Source organism: Eptesicus fuscus, chromosome 1, assembly GCF_027574615.1.
Source record: "Eptesicus fuscus isolate TK198812 chromosome 1, DD_ASM_mEF_20220401, whole genome shotgun sequence".
Classification (NCBI taxonomy): Eukaryota; Metazoa; Chordata; class Mammalia; order Chiroptera; family Vespertilionidae; genus Eptesicus; species Eptesicus fuscus.
The window spans coordinates 43,892,441-43,914,218 of record NC_072473.1 but is presented as its reverse complement, the minus strand read 5'-3'; the positions used below and the strand labels follow the sequence as shown (position 1 = coordinate 43,914,218).

Below are 21,778 nucleotides of genomic sequence, written 5' to 3'. Positions count from 1 at the left end.
TAGAGACAAAAACAAACAAACAAACAAAAAAAAAACCCAAAAAACACAACAACAACAACAATAAAAAAATCAATCAAACCAAGAGCCAGTTCTTTGAAAAGATAAACAAGATTGATGAACCTTTAGCAAATTTCATCAAGAAACAATGAGTAAGGATAAAAATAAATAAAATCAGAATCAAAATTGGTGAAATAGCAACTGACACAACAGTAGTACAAAGGATTTTAAGAAAATACTATGAATAGCTGTATGCCAACAAGTTGGACAATGTGGATGAAATGGACAAATTTCTAGAAGAATACAATGTTCCAAAACTAAATCAGGAAGAATAAGAAAACCTGAATAGACCAATAACAACTGATGAAATAGAAGTATTAATTAAAAACAAACAAACAAACAAAAACAACTCCCAACAAACAAAGCCTGGGTCTGGATGGCTTCACAAGGTAGTTTTACCAAACATTCAAAGAAGAACTAATACCTGTGCTTTTCAAACTATTCCAAAAAACCAAGAGAATGGTAAACTTCAAAGCTCTTTCTATGATGCCAGCATCATCCTAAATCCAAAACCAAATAAAGAAACTACAGAGAAAGAGAATTATAGGTCAATACCCTGATGAAGACCCATGCTCAAATCCTCAACAAAATATTAGCTAGTCAAATGCAGCCATATAATTAAAAAAATCATACACCATGACCAAGTGGGATTTATTTGAGGGATGCAAGGCTGCTACCATATCTTCAAATCAATAGATCACATAAACAAATTGAAAGACAAAAATCACATGATCATATGACTAGATGCAGAAAAAACATTTTCAACAAAATTCAACACCCATTTTGATAAAAACACTCAGCAAAGTGGGAATAGAGGGAGCATATCTCAATATATTAAAGGTCATATATGACAAACCTACAGCAAATATCATACTCAATGGGCAAAAACTAAACCATTTCCCCTAAGAAGAGGAATCAGACAGGGATATCCACTTTCAACACTAGTGGCCTGGTGCATGAATTTGTGCACATTGAAAGGAAATTAATTAGAAGAAATGTTTTAATATCGCTATTTGCCCTTTCTCTATAATAGAAGTGTCAACCAAATTCATGATAGACAATGACAGATCGAAACACACACGTGTAATTGGTGCCAGTGAGAGCTTTATATGTATCATGCATGCGCAAGTCAACTTAGCCTTTTATAGATATAGAGTAAACTTGCTTAATTAGATTTGTTTCTGATTTAGCTAAACCTTTTTCAGACCAATGAAACATCCCAACTTCTCTTTCAGGTAATTGTAAACAACACAGCAGTAAATATCAACACGAAGCAGATTATTATTGTAGATCACGTGGAAAACAAAGGGTAAAATATTTAACTGTAGCAGTGTTTGGCTATATTCTGTGCAGTGAGAAAACCTGAAGTCATTTTCAAGGTCCACCATTTCTTCTTTTCAGTCAGGTCAAATTTCTAAGCTTTCTAAATCTCCATTTTCTGACTAATGAAAATGGGATCCCACCAAGTCTCCTATCTACCTACTCCAGGACTTCTGTGATGATCAAATGAGATGAGGCATGGGAAAACTCTTCACAGACATTTGGTTAAAGTGTAAATTGTTTGCACCTGGCTATAAAGCAAGTCGTGTTCCTGGGCTGAAGAAACTCCAAGGAGGCTAGTGTCTAGGGAGAGGAAGCTGGGTGTTGCTATGTGACATCATTACCCAGAGCCCACAGCCACCATTTCTGGGCTTGGCTTGGCTGTGGGCCACATTTTGCACCATGGGGTCTCAGCAGCATCAGCTGTGATTTGGTGAGCTGTTGCTCTGGGGTGGTGGTGGGGCCTGTATCCCACATAGGGGAAACCAAGTGTTGCTTTGTGGGCACCAGGTCTGTGGTGCCATTTCTCTGTAAATGGCCAGTGTGCATCAAAGCAGCCCCTGCGTTGAGTGTCTGAACCCTGGTGGTCAGCACATGTCATAGCTACTTATCAGATGGACACTTTGCATATTAGCCTTTTATATATAGAGATAGTACTGGAAGTCCTGTCCACAGTGATTAGACAAGAAGAAAAAAATAAAAGGCATCTAAATTGGAAATGAGGAAGTAAAACTCTCATTATTCACAGATGACATTATACTGTACATAGAAAACCCTAAAGACTCCACCAAAAAACTACTAGATTTAATAAATGAATTCAGCAATGTAGCAGAACCCAAAATCAACACTGGAAAAATCAATGACTTTTTTAATATACCAATAATGAACTCTCAGAAAGAGAAACTAAACAATCAATCCCATTTACCATTGCAACAAAAAGTTTAAGATACTTAGGCATAAGCTTAACCAAGGAGGTAAAAGACTTGTACTCAGAAAATTACAGGACATTGAAAAAAGAGATAGAGGAAGATATAAACAAGTAGAAAAATATTACCATGTTCATGGATTGGTATAATTAACATCATTAAAATGTCCATACTTCCCAAGGAAATCTACAGATTCAATGCAATCCCTATTAAAATACCAATGGCATATTTCACAAACCTAGAACAAACACTCCAAAAGTGTATATGGAACTAAAAAAGATGGTGAATAGTTGCAGCAATCTTGAGAAAGAAGAACAAAGCTGGAGGAATTACAATACCAAATATCAAGTTATACTACAAAGCCATTGGAATAAAAACAAGAATAGGCATATAGATCAATGGAACAGAACAGAGAACCCAGAAATTGACCCATGCCATTATGCTCAATTAATATTTGACAAAGGAAGCAGGAACATACATTGGAGCAGAGAGAGTCTCTTTAATAAATGGTGTTGGGAAAATTGGATAGGTACACACACACAAAAAAAAATACAACTACACCACCAACTTACACCATACACAAGAATAAATTCAAAATGGATAAAAATTTAAAGGTATGTTGGGAAATCCTAGAGGAAACCATAGGCAGCAAAATCTCAGACATCTCTCATAGCAATATGTTTATGAATACATCTCCTAGGGCCGTGGTCAGAAAACTGTGGTTCGCAAGCCACATGCGGCTCTTTGGCCCCTTGAGTGTGGCTTTTCCACAAAATACCACGGCCGGGGTGAGTCTATTTTGAAGAAGTGGTGTTAGAAGAAGTTTAAGTTTAAAAAAATGTGGCTCTCAAAAGAAATTTCAATCGTTGTACTGTTGATATTTGGCTCTGTTGACTAATGAGTTTGCCGACCACTGTCCTAGGGCAAAGGAAACTAAGGAGAAAATAAAGAAATGGGACTCCATCAAAATAAAACTCTTCTGCACAGCAAAAGAAACCATCAACAAAACAAAAAGGGAGCCCATTATATGGGAGAACATATTTGGCAATGGTACATCTGATAAAGGGTTAACATCCAAAATATATTAGGAACTCAAACAACTTAACAAAAGGAAGACAAATGATCCAATTAAAAAATGGGCAAAGGACCTAAATAGACACTTCTCCAAAGCAGACATCCAGATGGCCAAGAAATATATGAAAAAAATGATAAAACCTCTGATCATCATGCAAATTAAAGGAACAATGAGTTATCACCTTACACCTGTAAGAATGGTTACCATCAACAAATCATCAAATGACAAGTGCTGGTGAGGATGTGGAGAAAAGGAAGCCCTAGTACACTGCTGTTGGGAATACAGACTGGTACAGCCATTATGGAAAACAGTATGGAGTTTCCTCAAAAAATTAAATATGTAACTGCCATTTGACCCAGTGATCCCACTTGTAAGAATATATCCTAAGAAACCTGAAACACCAATCAGAAAGAATATATCCACCTCTATGTTTATAGCAGCACAATTTACAATAGCTAAGAACCTGAATCAGCCCAAGTACCATCAGTAGATGAGTGGATAAAAAAGCTATGGTACATTTAAAAATTACATATTTAATTTTTTGAGGAAACTCCATACTGTTTTCCATAATGGCTGTACCAGTCTGTATTCCCAACAGCAGTGTACTAGGGCTCCCTTTTCTCCACATAAAAAAAGAAGGACCTCCACATAAAAAAAAGAAGGACCTCTTACCCTTTGAGACAGAATGGAGGGACCTAAAGAGTATTATGGAAAGTAAAATAAGCCAGTCAGAGAAAGACAAGTATCACATGATCTCACTCATATGTCACATCTAATGAACAAAATAAAGTGATGAACAAAATAGATCCAGAGGCATAGAAGTATAGAACAGACTGTGGAATTTCAGAGGGAAGGAGAGGCAGGATGATTGGGTGGGAAGTGACCAACCAAAGAACGTGTAAGCATATATACGTAACCCATGGACACAGACAATAGGGTGGTGAAGGCCTGCGGCAGGTTGCAGGGGCAGGCCAAAAAGGGTCAATGGGGGTAAAAAGAATACTTTCAACAATAAAGATTAAATAAAGTTTTTTTTTAACAATAAGCAATATATTTCTCTTCTAAACAAACACAAACATCCCCTGCTTCCTCCATTTCTTTTCTGCTTTGTGAGTGGTACCAGTATCTAGGAGCTTAAAGCTTAATCCAAAAATTTATTATCCTTAACTCCACCACCTTCTTTATCCCCTAAACATTTGTTCAATTATTATATTCTATGGATTATCCCTTAATATCTCTTGGACATATCTAATTCTACCCATCCTCATGTCCTAGCACCTGTGTTAAAATTATTATCACCACTTGTATGGATTACTACAACCTTCCAACTGGTTTCCCTGCCTCCAAAATATCCTTTGTCTCCTTTTAGAAATTTATTTATATTTTAGTACCTGGATCACTATCTTCCTTTCCATTCTAATCTCCTTGTTTCTTCTGAGTAACTTCAAAGTTTATATGGATGATTCATCATCACTATACTTTAGCCTTTTGTCAATCTCCAGACCTTCTTATAACCTGAAATTGTTCTCTCCACATCTTAAAATTAAGCCATGCTCACTGTTTCCACTCCCACATCTCCCAATTACTCTTTAAAATGTTACCTTTTTAAATTTTAAAAAAATTACAGTTGACATTCAATATTATATTATATTAGTTTCAGGTGTACAGCATAGTGGTTAGACATTTATCTAATTTATGAAGTGATTAATCTAATACCCACCTGGCACCATATATAGCTATTACAATATTATTTACTATATTCTCTATGCTGTAGTTTACATCCCTGTGACTATTTTGTAACTACCAATTTTTAATTCTTAATTCCTTCACCTTTTTATCCTAGACCCCCAACCACTCTCCAATCAGGCAATCATCAATTTGTTCTCTGTATCTTTGAGTCTGTTTCTGATTTGTTTGTTTATTTTGTTCTTTAGATTCTACATGTAAGTGAAATTAGATGGCATTTGTCTTCCTCTGTCTAATTTATTTCACTTAGCACAATACACTCTAGGTCCATCCATGTTGTTACAAATGGTAAGGTTTCATTCTTCTGGGTATTTATTTGAAGAAACACACAACACTAATTTGAAAAGATATACACATCCGTATGTTCATTGCAACATTATTTACAGTGACCAAGAAATGGTAGCAACGTAAGTGCCCATCCTATATAAATAATAGACAAATATGCAAATTGACCGCACCTTCGCTACACCTAAGCCACGCCCACCAGCCAAGCCATGCCCACCAACCAATCAGGACGAGTATGCAAATTACCCCAACAAAGATGGCGGCTAATTTGCATATCAAGACAGCGTCCAAAGAAGCCAAGAGCTGCAGAAGAGAGTAAAGCTTCGAAGAAGCAAGCAAGCCGGGGGGGAGGAGAAGGGCGGGGCGGAGGCGGGGCCGGGGGCGAACGGAAATGCAGGCGGGCTGGAGGAGAAGGCGGGGCGGGTGACAAGGGTGGGGTGGAGGCGGGGCCGGGGGCGAAGGGAAACGCGGGCGGGCTGGAGGAGAAGATGAGGCGGGTGACAAGGGAGGAATGGAGGCGGGGTAGAGTGCAGCAGGAAATCCCATTGCAGGATTTTTCCTGCAACAGGAAAGCTAGTCCTATATAATAAAAGCCTAGGTGGCGTGACACCCTTGTGTGATGCCCTCACGTCATCATAAGATGGCCACCCCCATGTCATCACAAGATGGCCACCCCCACGTCATCACAAGATGGTTGCCACAAGATGGCCAGCAGGGGAGGGCAGTTAGGGACAATCAGGCCGGCAGGGGAGGGCAGTAGGGGGTGATTGGGCTGGCAGGGGAGCAGTTAGGCATCAATCAGGCCATCAGGGGAGTGGTCAGGGGGCGATCAGGCTGGCAGGCGAGTGGTTAGGAGCCAGCAGTCCCAGATTGTGAGAGAGATGTTGGGCCTAAACTGAGGGGTCCCAGATTGGAGAAGGTGCAGGCTGGGCTGAGGGACACCTCTCCAGTGCATGAATTTTATGCACTGGACCTCTAGTCCTAATAATAAAAGGCCAAGAGGTGTCACGACCAAAACGACCAAACAACCGGTCACCAGGAGGTGCATGGAGCACCTGTCGGCCATAATAACCCAACAACTGGTTGCTGTGATGCCCACTGTGGCTGGCAAACTGGCCTGATCAGGGGTTGGGGCCAGCAGCCAACCTTGCAGCCCCTCCCCCCTGCTGGCCTGTCCCTGATCAGACTCTCCCACCCTGATCAAGAGCTGGGCCTGGCAGCCAAATGCCCCTTCTCTTCTCCCCTTACCGCCCCTGCCAGCCAGGCCCCCATCAGCCTGCCCCACCATGATAGGATTGCCCCTGATCGCACCCCCCAACCCCAATAGGGGGCGGGGCTGTATGGTCAACCTCCTGCAGCCCCTCCCCCTGGCCAACCCTGCCCTTGATCGCCACCCCACCTCAATAGGGGTTGGAGCTGGCCAGCCAACCTCCTGCAGCCCATTCCCCAGGTTGGCCATGCCCCTGATGGTCCCCCACCACCATAATCGGCTCACAGCCCCTCCCGCTGGCCAGCTACACCCCTGATGACCACGCTACCTCAATAGGGGGTGGGGCTGGTCACCCAATCTCCTACACTCCCTTCCCCTGCCCAGCCCCACCCCAGATTGCCCCCCCCCCCCGATCATGGGCGGGGACAGCCGGCCAACCACCCATGGCCCCTCCCCCAGGCCACTGGCCCCCAATTGGAACCCCCCCACTCACCTCATTCGGGGGTGGGGCCAGCTGGCCCACCACCCACAGCCCCTCCCAATGGCTGGCCCTTCCCCAAATCAGCTGCCAACACCAATCGGGGACAGGGCCTGCTGGCCAATCACCCACAGACCCTTCCCCCAGCTGGCCTGGCCAGCCAACCTCCTGCCATCTCCTCCTCCTGACAGGCCCAGCCCCAATCTGCCCTGATTGGGGCCAGGCTGACCGGACCCCACTAGTGCATGAATTAGTGCACTTGGCCTCTAGTTAATAAATAATTGGAATATTACTCAGCCATAAAAAAGAATGAAATCTTACCCAATTACTCTTTAGTCCATCCTAATCTGGCTTCTATTCACTCCAATTTGTTAAAAACTTCTGCCACAACTCTGTTGCTATATCCAATGGGAAATTTCCATTCTGGTCTTATTTAACTTCTCTTAAGCAGCTGAAAATATTGACCTATTCATTCTTAAAATGATCTGCTTATTAACATTTGGAAGAATTAACATAGTTAAAATGTCCATATTACCCAAAGAAATATACAGATTTAATGCAATTTCCATCAAAATCCCCATAATATCTTTAAAAAGAAATATTAAAAAATCATCAGATTGGCCCTGGCTGGGTGGCTCAGTTGGAGTGTTGTCCTGTACACTAAAAAGTTGCAGGTTCAATTCCTGGTCAGGGAGCATATAGGAGGGAACCAATCAATCAATGTTTTTCTCTCAAATTGATGACTCTCTCTCTCTCCTGTCTTTCTTCCTCTCTCTAAAGTCAATAAAAATAACAATAACATATCCTTCGGTAAGATTTAAAAGAAAGCACCAGTTTGTATGGAAGCACAAAAGACCTCAAATAGCCAAAGCAATCTTGAGAAAAAAGAACAAAGCCAGAGGTATCATGCTCCCTGACTTCAAATTATACTACAAAGCGACAATAATAAAAACAACATGATATTGGCAGAAATAAAGACTTAAACACAAATGTAACAGAATTGAGAGCCCATGTATATGGGCAAATACTTTTCAACAAAAGAGTAAAATAGTTACAAAGGAGAAAAAAAAAACACTCTTCAGTAAATGGTGTTGGGAAAATTGGAAAGCCACCTGAAAAGAATGAAACTAGACTACACTTTGTCCCCATGTACAAAACTTAACTAAAATATGGACCAAATAAATAAATATAAGACCTGAAACAAAAAACTACATAGAAAAAAACATAGGTACTAAACTTATGGACCTTGGTCTTATAGTGGATTTTATTAATTTGACCCCAAAGGCAAGGGAAATAAATGCAGAAATAAATGAATGAGACTATATCAAACTATAAAGATTTTGAACAGCAAAGGAAACTGCCAACAAAACAAAAAGGCAACTAATAAAATGGGAGGAGATATATGCAAACAATAGCTCTCACAAGGAGTTTAAATCCAAAATATATAAAGAACACATACCACTCAACACCAAACAAGCTAATAAACAACCCAATTAAAAACTGGGCAGAGTACCTGAAAAGTCACTTCTCCCAAGAAGACATACAAATGGCCAACAGATATATGAAATTATACTCAACTTCATTAGCTATTAGGAAAATGCAAATCAAAACTACAATGAGATACCACCTCACACCTGTTAGAATGGCTACTATCAACAAAACAATAACAAGTGTTGGAGAGGTTGTGGAATGAAAGGAACACTCATTTACTGCTGGTGGGAATGCAAACTGGTATAGCCACTATGGAAAACAGTATTTAGGTTCCCCAAAAAATTTAGAATAGAGGTACCACATGACAAAGCCACTCATCTTCTGGGTATCTACCTGAAAAATTTGAAAACATTTATTTGCAACATATATGCACTCCTATGTTCATTGTAGCATTATTCACAGTGGCCAAAACATGGAAACAACTTAAGTATCCTTCCATAGATGATTGGATAAAGAAGATGTGGTAATTATATAAAATGGAATACAGCTTAGCCATAAGAAAAGTTTAAATATTGTCATTTGCAACAATATGGATGAATCTTGAAAATATACTAAGCAAAATAAGTCAGACAGAAAAAATTCAGAATCATGTGATTGTGCTCATATGTGAGATATAAAACTGAAATCAACACATGAACAAACAAGAAAAAAAAACCTCATACAGGTCTTTTACCTCCTTGGTTAAGTTTATTCCTAAGAATCTTAATTTTTTTGTTGCAGTGGTAAATGGGATTTTGTTGTTGTTGTTTGGTTGTTTTTTTTTAGTTTCTTTTTTTGAAAGTTCATTATTGGTGTATAAAAATGCCATCGATTTCTGGGTGTTAATTTTGTATCTTGCTATGTTGCCGAATTCATTTATTAAATCTAGTAGTTTTTTTGGTGAAGTCTTCAGGGTTTTCTATGTACAATACCATCTTATCTGTGAATAATTATGCCTTTTATGTTTTCTTTTTGTCTGATTGCTGTGGCTAGAACTTCCAGTACTATGTTGAATAAGAGTGGTGAAAGCAGACATTCTTGTCTTCTTCCTGTGCTTAGGGGAAATGGTTTTACTTTTTGCCCATTGAGTATGATGTTGGCTATTGGTTTGTCATATTTGGCCTTTATTATGTTGATGTATGATTCTCTATTCCCACTTTTTTGAGAGCTTTTATCTAAAAAGAGTGTTGGATTTTATTGAATGCTTTTTTCTGTCTCAATTGATATGATCATGTGATTTTGTCTTCCAATTTGTTTACGTTATGTATCACATTTATTGATTTGTAAATATTGTACCAGCTTTGCATCCTTGGAATGAATCCCACTTGGTTGTGGTGTATGCTCTTTTTAATATATTGCTGGGTTCAACTTGCTAATATTTTGTTGAGGATTTTAGCATCTATCTTAATCAGGGATATTGGCTTGTAATTCTTTCTTTTTAGTGTCTTTACCCGGTTTTGGAATACCCATTTGACCCAGTGATCACACTTCTAGGAATAAATATTAAGAACATTGAAACACCAATAAGAAAGAATATATGCACCCCTATGTTCATATAGTGCAATTTACAATAGCTAAGATTTGTAACCAGCCCAAGTTCCCATCAACAGATAAGTGAATAAAAAAGCTGTGGTATATTTACACAATGGAATACTATGTGGCTATAAAAAGAGGGAACTCTTACCATTTTCAGTAGCATGGATGGACCTGGAGAGCATTATGCTAAGTGAAATAATCCAGTCAGAGAAAGATAAGTATCAAATGATCTCACTCGTATGTGGAATCTAATGTACAAAAAAGCCTGGTGAACAAAATAGATCCAGAGACATGGAGGCATGGAACAGACTGACAAATTTCAGAGGGAAGGCAAGGTTTAAGTGGGTGGGAAGAGATTAACCAGGGAACTTGTATGCATGTACTAGTATGCATAGCCCATGGCCACAGACAATAATAGTGTGTAAAGGCCTGGAAAGGGGCGGATGCAAGGTGGAGGGGATAAATGAGGGGGGGGGGACAAAGGGGACATCTGTAATAATTTCAACAATAAATATAATTTTAAAAAACTCATAGACACAGACAACAGTATGGTGGTTACCCAGAGTTAAGGGGGAGTAAGAAAGTAGTAAAGGATATGAAATATATGGTGATGGAAAAAGACTTGACATTGGGTGGTGGGTACACAATGCAATATATAGATGATGTATCATTGAATTGTACACCTGAAACCTATTAATTTATTAAACAATGTCAGTCCAATAAAGTTAATTCATAAGTAAATAAATAAATACATAAATCGTGATTTTCCTACTGAACTGAAATTTTCCTCTTTTATATAACAAGCAAACATTTACTTAAAAAATAAAACATTTTGATACCATATTCTCCTGTTTTTATTTTTAACATCTTGCTTACTTTCTCTCAGGCTTACATTGTTGTTGTTGTTTTTAATCCTCACCTGACGATATTTTTTCCATTTATGTTTAGAGAGAGTGGAAGAGGGGGAGGGGTAGAGAGAGAAACATCAATTGGTTGTCTTCCAGCAGGATTGAACCTGCAACCCAGATATAAGCCCTTGACCAGGAATTAAACTGAGACTCTTTGGTGCGTGGGCCAATGCTCTAACTACTGAGCAACTGGTCAGGGCTCAGGCTTACCTATTTATTTATTTGCTTGTTTGTTTTAAATCTTTATTGTTGAAAACATTGCAAATGTATCCCTTTCCCCCTCCCCCTCATTAACCTCTTCTAGCCCACCCACTCACCCCCAGCCCCAGGCCTTCACCACCCTATTGTTTGTGCCCAAGGGTTATGCATATATATGCATACAAGTTCTTTGATTGATCTCTTCCTATCCCTCACCCCAACCCCGGCCTTTCCTCTGAGATTCTGTTCCATGCTTCTATGTCTCTGGATCTATTTTCCTCATCAGTTTGTTTTGTTCATATTCCACATATGAGTGAGATCATGTGATTTTTTTTAAATGAGTACATTAAATATTAGTCTTCCTTAGCGTGTTACTCTAAGATTATTAATATACTCTTCCAGGATGACTGTGTTCATTTCCTTGCCTTCATTTACTACTTAAATATTGATGCCTGTCACCTCATCACTTCAGATCATACCTTTTTCTTGAGCTCCAGAGCTTTATGTCTTTTAGATATCTATATCAGTTGCTTTGCAGACATCTCAAATTCAACAAATGCCAAAGTAAACTCATGATCATCCAATCTCCTCCATCTTCACTCATATTCTCTACCTACTCCCATGTACTCTATCTTGGTGAATGGTATCAATATTTACCTGGTTGTCAAGCCAAAAACCTGGGTGCCACTTCAGAATTTTCCTCCAAAGCCATGGATTTTATTCAAGAATCCTCTTTCTCACCTTCAATATCCAATTAATCACCAAACCTTGCTTATTTTACCTCATTGATCTTTTTAGAATCTATCCCCTTTCCTCAACTCAAACTTTCATCTTTGTTACTACTGGCTATTCCCTACATCTGAAACTTATTACAATTTTCCCTGCTTTTCTTCCACACTATTCCTTGAATTGTATACTTCTTACTTAACTTTTCAATCAGTGGTTCTCAAAGTGTAAGTTCCTAATTCAGATACTTCAAAATCACTTTGAAATTTGAAATAGCAAATTCTTGAGCCCCATCCCACACCTATTGAATAAGAGCCTCTGGGGGTTGATCCCAGAAATCTATTGTTTAACAAGCCTTCCAGGTGATTCTGATGCATGGTAAAATTTGAGAACTAATAATTTAAATCTCAGCTTGGGAAGCCATCTTTGACCATCCAAGCATTATATCAAGTCAACTATTTTACACTTCCTTACCACACTTATAAAAATCCTTATTTAACACTTAAAACAGTGAATTATAATTAGTAGTTCACTTACCTCTCTGTGATAATAGCCCAAGTTTTTTAAGAGTAAGAACAAGTACTATTTCCCACTGCAGTCACCCCTTCTAGAATTCTTCCTGCGCCCAGTAGCCCAGTAGGCTTCCAATAAGTATTTATTCAATGAATGAATGAAAGAAAGAAAATGTGGTCAAGATTATGGTTTCCCTACATTTAATATCAGGAGCTTAGTAAGTGACTGGGGTTAAGATTCAGTCTTCATTAAGGGGACAAGAACTTTATCTTATGGCTTGGGTTAAGGATCAACTTGAGGTCTGAGACAGGTAACCCTCTACCCATGATTAGAAGCCCATACTATATCCAAGGTTAAGTTCATTTTTAGAGAGGATTAGAAGCTCCATCTGCATTCATAGTTAAGGCTAGTATAAGGTTCCATGTGTAACCAATGTTGAGGGTAACTTTGATGAAACAAAAAACCAAAGTAGCCTGTTCTAAGACTGAGAGAATGAGCATTTTAAAGAGACAACCTTAGGGTATGGTTTAGTCCTGGCTAATACTTCTGTTTCAGTTCTCTAGGAGCGTAATTTAAAGGAGCAAGACAGAGGGCTGAAGAAGTGCTGCACATTCTCTTTTCCTTCACTAAATGTTCCCACTCACCAGGCTCTGCAGCCAGGGGCCAGTCAGTACTAGATTCTAGCACTCCATGGGCATGTACAGAGTAGGGGCGGCTGGCATTATTCTTGAAAACCACAGTTAGGATATCACCAATCTCTCCTCTGAGAAGTGGACCTATTATATGTAAAAGAAGGAAGTCTCATTAGTGGAGTAGTGGAACAGGGACATTAAAGGCATTTAAAGAAAGGGACATATAGTAAATAGGAGCTCCCCAGAATTAAGGGTTTGCCCTAAAAAAGGGTCTTTCTGAGATTGAAAGTAATGAATAGCTTCATTTTTTAATTCAAAAGCCCTTAAACTGATACTGTTACCCACAGGATGAAAGTACTTCATCAACAGGACTGTGCCTCCAATTACCCCCACTTTTCCCTTCCCAGCTCTCTCTAAATAATACTCCAAAGTTTCTAGAGAATCAGGGCTCTGGATAATTGTTAATTAGGAGTGAGAGTTTGCTGGGCTGTCTTAACGAGCCACTGGATCCCTTCTATGCAAGAACAAGAATGAGGAAACGCATTGGCCCCCACAAAAGTGAAGAAACTGTGGCAATAATTAAACTGGGGAACAAGGCTAATACTGGTTTCCTGCACCATTTTTTCTACTATTTGATGTCCTACATTCCTCCTCCTTTAACATGGAAAAAAATCTATCACCTTCAAAGATCTCTAGATTAGATATCTGAGAAAACCTGGTTCATGTTGCAGCAGAAATTCATGAATTCACCCCTTTGATTGCCTATTTTCATGGTTGATTTATAAAATATGACTACAGTTCTAGAACATCATAAAGAAAATCTGATAATGGGGAATGGGAGTCCTTCCCAATGTGACTTAACCCCTCTAGGAATAGCACAGTATTGTAGACACTAGGAGGAAAGTGGAATTCCCTTACCTAAGATTCCCAAGTGCTCCTCCGGTCCAGTCCTTGGCCGAGGGATCCTGAATGAACCATCAGTATATTCCCTGAATACAGCTTTCTTGTATCTGGAACCCAGGAGCCCATCCTTATTGCTCAGAAAGATGTGACCATAACTAGAAGATTCCAAAGAATAGTATAAGCACCTGGTTCTCAGTCCCTCAAGACCATAGGGGAGTGAGGTCAGATCCAAGTTCATGTCACAGATAGTAGAAGGAGGGGGCCTATTTCTTCTAATATCAGATTCCCACCACATTGGCTGCATACATGCAATTATAGATGGTAGATTTCAATATCTATTTATGTTCTTTTGTTTGCCATCATCCAGCTATGAATATGTAGTAAAATGTATATGACAAGAACACTGGGATAACAATCAGAAGCCTTGGTCTCCAGCTCTAGCCTTGATGATGTCTGAGATGAAATTAATTTAACAAAAGGACAAGGTACATGGGGTAGGAAAGTACTAACTGCTTCTGCTGCTAGAGGGATAGGAAGAAGTAGGAATCCGACAGATTTCTCCTTATAGAATGCTTTCCTGTTTACAAAGATATTTATTAGTATTTTATCATTTGGCATTACCAATAGGCTGGTGAGGTAGGTATGTTACAGAGGTGGATTCCGTGATCCAGAGGTGACAGAATGTATCTTAATTGATACTGTCATCCAGAAAGGGAGCCAGAACTTGGATTCAAGTCTGCTGCTCCTTCCCTACCTCTTTTCAGTCAAGTTATTTCAAGTATACCACATCACTTTAAAGATAAGTAAACCAAGGCTCAGAAAATGAAGTCACTTTTTCTAGGCTGCAGAACAAGGTAGCAAATAAACTTCAACCTTTAATAATCAACATACAGAGCAAGACTTGACAAAGGGTAGTGAGAGTACCAAAAATAAATTGTATTGGAAATTGTTAAACTGTACCTCAGTTTCTATTCTCCACCTAGGTTTTAGCTGAACACATGGCTGTCAAACCAGAGATCACATTTCCCCAACTTTCTTGCAGCTGGGTATGGCCATATAAATAAGTTTAGGATAATGGGGTATGAAAGAAAGTGATGTACACAGCTTCCAGGTCATCGCCTTACAGACAATACTGCTTTCCTTGGACTTCTATCCCCTTACTTGATATATGGGAATTATTATAATGGGAAGAGGCATCTTAATTCCAGAGATGAAAGCAAGTTTTATATGTGACTAATTCATCTATAGGCCCTGAACTGCTCATGATTTTACTATTAAGTGAGCAAGAAATAAAATTCTAACTTATTTAAGCCACTCTATTTTTTCCTGCTAGACAGCTGAGCCTGTACCATAATGGGACATTTTGTTAAGGAACAGCTGACCTTGAGGTATTCAGTTCCTTGAGTAAATTTTCTATAAAATTTAAGTCCCAGTAGGGGTGCTTCTGGATAATAAGAGGAAAGGAGGCGAAGATTAAGAACACGAGGCTGTAGGTAAGATTTTTTACTTCAGCCCTGAAGTATAGCTATATAGAAGAAGCAATGAGTTCTACTTTACCTGCATTTTAGTCCCTGCACTAGATTTGCTGGTATCTTATTAGGTGGCTTTAGGTAAGTTTCCTTCTTTCAGAATTTCAGTATCTTCCTTCTCTGTAAAATTGTCTAGAATCTCTAAAGTGACTTATTTTCTGAAGACTTACCTGTCCTTCTCAGTCTGGTTGTGCCATTCCAGTTCCCAGCTCCTGTCAGGGCAGTAGTCCCACTCCACCTCTTCTGCCATAATGTAGTAGATTCTTGCAGCTTCGTAGTGTTGGCGAGAGGTGGCTTGGCCAGGACACTGGGAGACATTATAGATTGCCCTCATCCCTGCTTCTCTATGGCTGCCTGCCTGGCAGTAAATCTCAAATATCCCTGAGAAAGGAAGAAAGAGCAAATCCTGAATCAGAATACCCTTGTGAAGTGCCAGGGATTTCCTGCCTCTCTCTAGGCATACTGCAGAGAATGAGTAGATTCAGATAAGATTAATCTATGCATTACATAAAAAATTATTACAAGTGTATTGAGAGCAATGAGCACAGAGATTAAGAGTTCTAGGTCCAAATCTACACTGTCTGGGTATAAAGCACTGGTTGGTGTTATTCAGTGGTTAGAGCGTTGGCCTACACACTGGAGGGTTGTAGGTTTGATTCAGGTCAAGGGCACATACCTGGGTTGCAGGTTTGATCCCTGCACTCAGACTGGGTGAGTGTCGGAGGCAACCAATCATTGTGTCTCTTTCTGCCCTCTTTTTCTCCCTTCTCCCTTCTCCCCTCTCTCCCACTCTCTAAAAATCAATTGGAAAATATCCTCACTCCTCCGATGAGGATAAAAACAGCAACAACAACAACAACAACAAAACTAAACTCTGTCACAAGGATAACCAGCTCCTCCCCATTTATTCAGGCTTTCTGAGTTTTAGCTCTAAAAGTCTCATATCCCTGGAAACTCCTCAGTTCTTAGCAAACTAGGATGTTTGGTTACTTTATCTGACACATTAGCTATATAACCTTGAAGCAATTTTTAAGCTTCTGTAAGTATGTTTCAGTTCCCTTATGGTAAAATGGGTATAATTTTAGTGTCTTCATTGGGTTGTTATAGAATTAAACACAATAGTATGTATACATTGCTTAGTACAGTATATAGTAAACATTCAATAAGTGAAGCTGTAAATAAGTAAATAAAGCTGTAATAATTATTATTCCAAGGAAGGCATTGACCAACTACTTGTATACCTTTTCTACTAAGTAGCAAAGAAATAAAGATGGGCTTGAATAGATATATAAAAAATGAATTTCTTGCTTAGTGAAATAAATCAGATGGAAAGGACAAGAACTATACAATTTTATTGTTATGTTAGATATAAAACAAAAAGCAACAAACAAACTCATAGGCACAGACAACATTATGGTGGTTATTAGAGGGGAAGGGAGATAGACAGAAGATGAAGAGGATAAAGGGGATCAAATATATGGTGACAGAGGGAGACTAGACTATGGGTGGTGAGCACACAATGGAGTATGCAGATGTATTATAAGGTAGTACACCTGAAACTTATGTAATGTAATTAACCATGTTACTTACACCCATAAATATAATTAAAATAAAAGAAACTTCTTAATCACAAGGATATTTACACCAGAGATTTGAAATGGCTTTCCCTAGGTATTTACAATGAAATATTTGATGTAAGTCTTATGTGTCTAAGTTGTGGAGATGCCTGAACCTGATTTCAAGTTCCAGGTTTCTATGTCAAGAACACTAAGGCTAACAGAATATTAAACAGAAGAAGCTAACTTTCTTAGAATGTTTTTTCATTATTTCCTTGTTGCCTATTGCTTAACTTATCACTACAAACTCTTCTTCCTGACTTATAAAGGCCTCTATGAGTTGGATTCAAACTATAAACACAATCCCACTTCCCATTCTATTCCAAATTCAACCAGGGCTCCAACTAAATCTGCCCTGACTTCCCCTCTCCCATATCTTGTTCCTTTGTTGGAATTTTCACTTATGTTGTTACTCCCTTTCTAGAATGTATCTACCTAAACTACTAATAAATATCTCTGAGAGCTCACTCATTCTCTAAGACTAAATTCATCGTTCATCTCTTCCAAGGAAGCCCTCCATGGCTATTCTGGCCCACACTGACCTCTGTATCACTGGCCCACACTGACCGCTGTATCACTTTCTACTCCTGACATTTTTTCCATCTAAACCACATGATTGAGCACTGAGTGTTCCTCTCTCTTTTTTCTTTCAGTGTAGTTGATATATAATATATTAATTATATTAGTTTTAGGTGTACAACAGAGTGATTTGCCATTTTTTACCTTACAATTCTATTAATCTATTACATCTCTTAATCTGTCACCATACAGATTTATAATATTACTAGAGGCTCGGTGCACAAAATTCGTGCATGGGGGGGTGTCTCTCAGCCCAGCCTGCACCCTCTCCAATCTGGGACCCCTCGAGGGATGTCTGACTGCCTGTTTAGGCCCGATCCTACATCCCTCTCACAATCCAGGACTGCTGGCTCCCAACTGTTCGCCTGCCTGCCTTTCTGATTGCCCCTAACCGATTCTTCCTGCCAGCCTGATCACCCTCTAACCACTCCCCTGCCAGCCTGATTGATGCCTAACTGTTCCCCTACCAGCTTGCTCAACCCTAACTGCCCTCCCCTGCAGGCCTGGTCACCCCTAACTGCCATCTCCTGCAGGCCTGGTCCCCCCCAACTGCTTTCTCCTGCAGGCCTGGGTTTCCCCCAACCACCCTTCCCTGCAGGCCCAGTTGCCCCCAACTTCTCTCTTCTGCTGGCCTGGTCACCCCTAACTGCCCTCCCCTGCAGGCTTGATCACCCCCAAGTGCCCTCCCTTGCAGGCCTGGTCCTTCCCAACTGCCCTTCCCTGCTGGCCTGATTGCCCACAACTGCCTTCCCTTGCAGACCTGGTCCCTCCCAACTGCCCCCCTACCCTGCTGGCCATCTTGTGGCAGCCATCTTGTGTCCACATGAAGCCAGACATCTTGTGTGTTGGAGGGATGGTCAGTTTGCATATTACTCTTTTATTAGATAGAATAGAGGCCTGGTGCACAGGTGGGGGCAAGCTGGTTTGCCTTGAAGGATATCCTGGATCAGGGTAGGGGTTCCCTTGGGGTGCTTGCTCAGTGGCCACAGCCATTTTTGTTGGGATTTATTTATCTTCTACTAGAGGCCCAGTGCATGATTGAATCATGCACGTGTAGGGTCCCCTACACACTTTTGCTTTCAATCGTGGAGGCTTCCGAAAGGCCTGGTGCCGGAGTGGACAGGCACCCAGCTCCCACGCACCCAGCTCCCACGCTTTCACTTTTGATCGCGGGGGAGCTGGGTGCCTGTCCGCTGGTGCACCTGGTGTTGGAGCAGACAGGCATCCAGCTGCCCCACTTTTGATGGTCCAGGGCAGGACGTGAGCTCACTGCCCCAGAGGCCCCTTCTGTTCTGCAGCACAGCCATGGCGCAGACACTGAGCTCACGCTGCCGCTGGCGACGCGAGCTCAGCATCCCGCTGGCCCAATCGGCTACCCCGGCCACCCCGAGTCCCACCCCTTGCGCCTCCCACTGGCCCAATCGTGGGCGTAGCAGAGTGATGGTAATTTACATATTACCATTTTATTAGGTAGGATAATTGAAACATTGTAGCCTTGAGTGGAGTCCAGGGCTGGCCAGGGTGTGTGGGAAGCCTGACTTCTTTCATTGCTTGGGAAACCCAAGCCTCCTGCTCGCTCCATGGCCGTAGCAAGCTTGGTTGGGTTAATTTGAATACTTGCTCCTGATTGGCTGGTGGGCATGGCTTGTGGGTGTAGCGGAGGTATGGTCAATTTGCATATTACTCTTTTATTAGATAGGACTAGAGGCCTAGTGCACAGATTCATGCACATTGAAAGGAAATTAATTAGAAGGTTGCAGGTGGGGCAGGACTGGAAGAGACGGGACGGACACACCCTAGAGCCAACTCCCTGGCCAGCCACATCTGGGGTGGTGCTCAGGCTCAAAGGGTGTCTGTGGAGTGAACGGGGTCCCTCTGCCTGGTCTGTGGGGATCGGGCCAAAGTCGGCAGTCCAACATCCCCCAAGGGATGTAGTAGTGCACGAAGCAGTAGGCAGCCGGGAAGGAGCCTGGGCCAGGCACTTCCCCTGCTCATCCTGGCCCTGCTGCGCCTGCCACCACCACCACTCGGTAGTGTGCTGCTGTGGAGGTGGGAGAGGTTCACTCTGCCGCAGCTGCTCTCGCCAGCATCTGGAGCCTATCAGTCAGTTGAGCAGTGCTCCCATTGTGGGAATGCACTGACCACCAGGGGGCAGCTTCTGTGTTGACCGTCTGCCCCCTGGTGGTCAGTGCACATCATAGCAATTGGTCAAACGATCGTTCAGGTGGTCAGTCACTTAGGCTTTTATATAGAGAGAGACTAGAGCAGTGATGGGCAACCTTTTGAGCTTGGTTGTCAAACTTCGCCAAAAAACTGAGCATAACTCGGGTAATGTGTCACTTTGAGGAAAAACCTAACTCCAAGACTCTAGTCGCAAATGTTTCATCCTCAGGAGCAGCAAATGTTTCATCCTCGGCATGTGGCCGCGTGTCATCAGAAATGGCTACTTGTGTCAGTGCTGACATGCGTGTCATAGGTTCACTATCACTGGACTACAGGCTCAATGCACGAAATTCATGCAAGGAGCTTGGCCCTCACAGCCCCAGCTGCCTCAGTTGGCCCTTGAAGTCCCTCGCAGCCTCAGCCAGCCCTCACAGCCCGGCTTCATCCAGAAGGTCGTCCAGAATGTCGTTCGGCTGTTCAATCTAATTAGCATATTAGCTCTTTATTATATAGGATTGAGTATATTTTCTTTCACCTTTTTCACCCATCCTCTGCCATCAGGCATCCATACCTTTGGTTTCTGTTTCTGCAAGTCCATTTTGTCGTTATTGTTTTAGATTCGACATAAACAGTCATTTCCACTAGTTTATTTAAAATATTCCTTTTCTTTCCATATATACTCCCAACTCTTCTATTTCCCTTACTTCCACATCTACACATCTAGTCAAGCAGTAAATCTTATCAGCTCTTCACAATTATCTTTTCATGTTCACTCTCACTTCCCTAGTCAAAGCCACCATCACCTTTCACCTGGAACATGGATAGTCTCCCAATTGTCCGCTCTGCTTCTTTTCTTTCCCTCTTCAATAATTCTCAACATAGGATTCAGTATCATCTTTAACAAATGTAATCCAGAGCACATTGCTCCCTTGCTTTAAATGCTCCATTCATACTCAGAATATAATCCAAACTCCTTAAAATAGTCTACAAGGCCCTACAACCCTTTGTAAAAGCTCTTGCCAACCTCTATGACCTCATGTCATAGCAGTCTTCTCCTAGCTCACTACATTCCAAACATACTGGCCTTCTTTCTGACCCTTAAACAAGCCATGCTTTTTCCCACCTTTGGACATTTGTACTTGCTGATCTCTCTGGAATGTTCTGCTCAGATATCTTCATATAGCTCCATTTTCCCCATAATTTAGGTCTCAGGGTAAGTGTTACATTCTCAAAGAGGTCTTCCCTGGATATACTTTCTAAGTTAATCATATTATCATATTATTGTATTTTATTTCCTTCATGACATAGATCATGATCTGAAATTATTTTATTATTTTATGCATGCATTTTATGTGTTTATTTCAGATAACTTCTCATAGTAAAGATTATGTCTATCTTTTCACACTTCTGCCCTATACTTAGCACATGAATGGTGTGCAATAAATGTGCTGAGTGAATAAATGTTTTTGCAAAAGAATGTCTGTATACACTGTCCAAAAGTCATACCTCAAGAGTTGGTGTGGAGAAGAAACTCTGATTATCACTGGAGGGGATGGGAGCAAATAGAGGACATTTTGGGAAAGACACATGTGACCTTGGACTAACACATCATCTGAGTTTTTTTTTTTTTCATATGAACATTGCTGTCCAAGCCACTTATTTTTTTAACACTCTTCTGCCTTGATGTCTGAGTCTCCTACCTTTTTGACCTATTATTTTATGTCTCCTTACCCTGGCTTCTCTTTTCCCTCCTACCTCTTAAATGTGTATTTTTGTCTTGTTTTCATTCCTATGACTTTAAATGTGTGTGTACTTGAACTATGAGAATACCTACATTGCTCTTTGTAGCCTGGACTTGTCCTCCACGCTTTACATTTCTAATCACAACTACCTACTGTGAAACCTACA

General features: G+C 40.7%; 1 protein-coding gene across 1 annotated transcript in view; it reads right to left on the bottom strand.

Moving 5' to 3' along the window:
• The window catches only part of HEPH (hephaestin), a 124,591-nt gene that overhangs the window by 55,962 nt on the left and 46,851 nt on the right, over positions 1–21,778 (bottom strand). Inside the window, exons 13-15 of the mRNA XM_028136354.2 lie at positions 15,683–15,893; positions 13,999–14,138; positions 13,093–13,224 (exon numbers count right to left, since the gene is read on the bottom strand). Of these exons, the coding sequence (XP_027992155.2) occupies positions 13,093–13,224; positions 13,999–14,138; positions 15,683–15,893 (483 nt within the window). The remainder of the gene's footprint in view (positions 1–13,092; positions 13,225–13,998; positions 14,139–15,682; positions 15,894–21,778) is intronic.